General features: G+C 38.7%; 1 protein-coding gene across 1 annotated transcript; it reads right to left on the bottom strand.

Moving 5' to 3' along the window:
- Positions 1–448: 448 nt before the first annotated feature.
- LOC122739010 (olfactory receptor 2D2-like) lies at positions 449–1384 on the bottom strand. Its single transcript, XM_043980876.1, has one exon. It carries the CDS (start codon positions 1382–1384, stop codon positions 449–451), a length of 936 nt encoding a protein of 311 aa, XP_043836811.1.
- Positions 1385–4597: the final 3213 nt, after the last annotated feature.

Consider the following 4597-nt stretch of genomic DNA (forward strand, 5'->3'; position numbering starts at 1 on the left):
AGCAGTGTTGTAAGGACCACCTCTCCTCCAGAGCCAGAAAAGGCTTCCACACACAGTTACTCTCTCACACAGTTAGATTCTCATGGAGGCACTGGTGGTGGCAGAGGACTTGGAGGAAGAAGCAGGCCAGGCTGAGCTCTATTCTCTCCTCTAGGCTAGATAGGCCTCTTCTTAACTTTCTGAGCCAAGTGTTCTCTCTTTACTAATATCTAATATACTTTAATAAATGTTTAATGCCCCAAAACTGGTGCTAAAACTTCTCATTTATAAGTAACAAATATATTAGGAACCCCAGATAATTTTCACTAAACTTGGGACAGAAATAAGGCAACCACATGTAGTTTTACTCACCACACTCCAATGATAAGGAAAAAGCCATTTCTTTCAAAGTATAGGTTACATGGTAAGCTTTTAATGTGAGGTATATTGAAAAATAATGATTATGACATCAGAATCTACCCTGTGGTCCCTTGATAACTGCATTTCTGAGTGCCCTCTTCACATCCTTATTCTTCAAGCTATAGATGAGGGGGTTGAGCATGGGAGTTATTACTGCATAGAACACAGAGACCAGTTTCCCCTGCTCCTTAGCAGTCCTGGGTGTCATGTAGGAAATTATGGCTGACCCATAAAAAATAATTACCACAAGAAGGTGAGACCCACAGGTGGAGAATGCCTTGAGTCTTCCTGAGGTTGTCTTCATCCTGACAACAGTCACTATGATACATCCATAGGAGACCAGGATCAGGGTCACAGGTGCAAGAAGAATCACCACACCCATAAGGAAAATAGCCATCTGAGAGTTATGGGTGTCTGCAGATGCTAGGGCCAGGAGAGCTGGGGGTTCACAAAAGAAATGAGGAATCCTATTTTCTCCCTGGTATGGAGGTTGTAGTGTGAATGTTGTATCCACCATGGATACCAATATGCCACTGACCCAGCACCCTAAGGCTAACTGGATACATACCTTCCATGTCATAATGAGAGGATAGTGCATGGGGTCACAGATAGCTAAGTACCTGTCATAGGACATCACAGCTAACAATGCACATTCTGTACACCCAAAAAGAAGGATGAAAAGAATCTGAGCTGCACAGCCCATGAAGGAAATGTACTTTCTCCTGGAAATCATATGGACTAAGGCTTGGGGAACAATGGTAGTAGAGAAACAGAGGTCAGCTGTAGATAAGTTGCACAGAAAAAAGTACATGGGTGTATGAAGCTGTGAGTCAGATAGAACCAGGGAGATGAGAAGCAGGTTTCCAAGCACAGTAACCAAGTAGACAACCAGAAACAATACAAAGAGTAACAACTGGGTCTGCGGGTCATCAGTAAGTCCAAGGAGGAGGAATTCTGTTACCCAGATCTTGTTAGTCTGATTCATAGTCTTTCTTCTTTAGGAAGTAGACAACACCTTTTTAATGTGGGGGTATAACCTGTATGATTATAGAATTTTCATGTTAGAAGAAATTTCAAGACTATGTAGTTTAGTCTCCTACCCAACCATCAATATCTTCCCTGGTAGTGGCCATTGAACACTTTCAATGATAAGTAGTATAACACTTCATGAGGAAGTAATTCCTTTGCTGAACAGTTATAATATTGAGATGAAATCTTTCATCCTTTAATTTATACCCATTGATCTCTCAGTTATTTTGGTTGGAATAATGTTAACTAACTCCAATTATTCAAACAAGGTCCCTTCCTATTTTTCCAGCCTTTTGGTGGTGCAAATGGACTTGGAGTCAATATGTACAATATAGTCTTAGACACTTACTAGCAATTCCTCTCCCTGGTCTCTCCTAGAATTGCCATGATACTAGCTAAGCCTCTACTGGAAGCTTCTGAAGTATGTGTGATCTTGGGCAAATCACCAAACCTCTCTGTGCCTCAGTTTCCTCATCTATAAAATGTGAATAATAATAGCATCTATCTCCCAAAGTTGTTGTGAGGATAAAATAAAATATCAGTAAAGTAATTTGTAAACCTTAAAAGTACTATATAAATGCTAGCTATTATGTTACTGCTACTGCCACTACTACCACCACCACCACCACTACCACCACCACCACCACCACTACCACCACCACCACTACTACTACTACCACCACCACCACTACCACTGCTACTCCCGCTGCCATCACCACCACTATTACCATTACTATTACATTTTATTCCCCTTCACGTACCCTATGGTCCAATGACACCAGCTTTATTTCTGTTCCTTGCATGACACACCATCTCTTGACTTTGGGTCTTTTTGCTTGTCTCCAATGCCTTTAATGCTCTCTCTGCTTGTCTTCACTTCCTGGCTCCCTTTAAGACTGAGACCAAATCTGAGCTTTTGCAAGAGACCTCCCCCACTCCCACTTTATCCCCCATTTCTAGTCCCTTCTTTTGACATTACATTCTATTTACTCTGTATATAAATTGTATGTGTTGTATTAGATTGTGAACTCCCAGAGGAGTTGAGGATCTTGGGGACAAAAGCTAGTCATTTAGCTGATACCTCTTTGATCATTCTGTATACCTTTCTCTCTGTTATTATTAAATTCTTAACAAATGTATGGAATTTCCAATCTCTCTTTCCCCCAGATCCTAAAAAAAATCAATAAACTGTATCTACATACTCTAAACTTTTAAATTTTGTTTTGTTTATGAAATGGAATGGACAGGAATCAAGCAGGAAAGGGAGCTATACTACAGTTCAGGGAAATGAAACTAATATAATGAAATGTAAATTTCTGGTTCCAGGAGGAAAGTCCTCTAGATTTCAGGGAGAGGAAGATTTTGTCACTTGCTATGATCATTGAAGTAGTGATCTTGCCCACCAGTGCTCACTGGGTGTGATTTATAGTCCTTTCATCATCTGGGTTGCCCTGCTTCTCAAGTGGTTAGTGTCTTTCCAAAAATGTACCATCCAGAATGGAATATAATATTTGAGATATGGTCTGAGTAGAAAGTATAGAGGAACTACCAACTTCCTAATTCTACATATTCTTCCTTTCATAATGCAGCCTAGATTATTTGGCTCCTGGATGACCTTGTTGACTCATTTGGGTTGTAATCAATAAAATCAAAAGACTTTCCAAATATACTGTGGTATAGCCATACCTTTCCCACACTGTATTTGGGAAATTAATTATTTTGAACCTAAATGTAAATCTTTGTATTTCTTCCAATTAAATAAATTTTTACTCGTTTCAGATCATAATTCTAGTCTGCTGAAGTCTTCATAGATCCTCATTCTGTAATTCATTGTATGTTAGATTTCCTGCCCACTCTTTGTGTCATGTGCAAATTTTATAAGAATAACATCTGTCAGGCAGCTAGGTTACTCAGTGGATAGAGTGTTAAGCCTGGAGTCAGGACAACCTAAGTTCAAATCCAGCCTGAGACATTTACTTATTGTGTGATCCGGGGCAAGTCACTTAGCCTCTATTTGTCTTAATTTCCTGAAGAAGAAAATGGCAAACCACTCCAGTATCTTTGCCAAGTCAACCCAATGGACAATATGGTCCAAGGGATCATGAAGGATCAGACACAACTGAATGACTGAACAATAACAAACATCTGTGTCTTTATCCAAGTTATTGATAATGTTTGACATCATAAAGCAGGGATAGGATTTTGGCCACTCAATTTTAGACCTACTTCTAAAACCACATGAACTCATCAGGGACTAGTCTTTGTATTTAATCATTCAACCAGTTCTGAATTCATCTAGCAGTAAGATCATTTAGTCTGTTTTCTTTATCTTATCCAGAAGAAGAATATCACAGACTCTTTTAGATGCTTTGTTGAAATCCAAGTGTACTTTGTCTACAATATGTCTGTGATCCATAGTCTAGTTATCCTTTCCAAAAAACAAATGAAAGTAATTTCCTATCATCTGCTTTTTATAATGTTATGTTGGCTCTTAATGATTACCACAATATTTCACATAAGGATAACGTTCAGTTAGACCTACCATATATTAAAACTATTCCAGATGAATATCTATTGCTAAGCACCAAGGCCTTATGGAACTTCCTTTTGAAGAGAACATGTATATTTATAGTTTACAACAGATTACTCTTGGTTTGTGGAATCATCATCTGATTGCTCAAAAAGCAAACCAAGTCCTGAGTGGGATGACCAACAGGAAAGGATGTTTATAGGACTAAAAGCTGTGTCTATGACAACCTCACTGCTGCTGGTCCTGAGTCCCTCTTTTGCAGGGGGTTTTAATTTGGGGTCTGTGAATTGATTTTAAAATATTTTGATAATTATATGTCAATGTAATTAGTTTCCTTTATAATTCTAAGTATTTTATTTTCTGCATTTAAAGACATTATTTGGAGAAGGGGTTCATAGGCTTTACCACACTGCCAAAGGAGTCAATGACCCAAAATATTAAGAAACTCTTATTGATGCCCTTTCTACAAAAAGAATTGTGCCTCTACCTTTGGAAGGAAGGAGAACTGAGTCTAAAGACTGTTCATCCACTTGTGGTATTCCATTGGCATCAGCTCATGCCAATGGAACATTATCTTATCAATGATCAAAAATTGATAGCAATCAAGATGGCTTTGGGGAATTGCCCCTCAACATGGAA

Source organism: Dromiciops gliroides, chromosome 2 (genome assembly GCF_019393635.1).
Source record: "Dromiciops gliroides isolate mDroGli1 chromosome 2, mDroGli1.pri, whole genome shotgun sequence".
Lineage (NCBI taxonomy): Eukaryota > Metazoa > Chordata > Mammalia > Microbiotheria > Microbiotheriidae > Dromiciops > Dromiciops gliroides.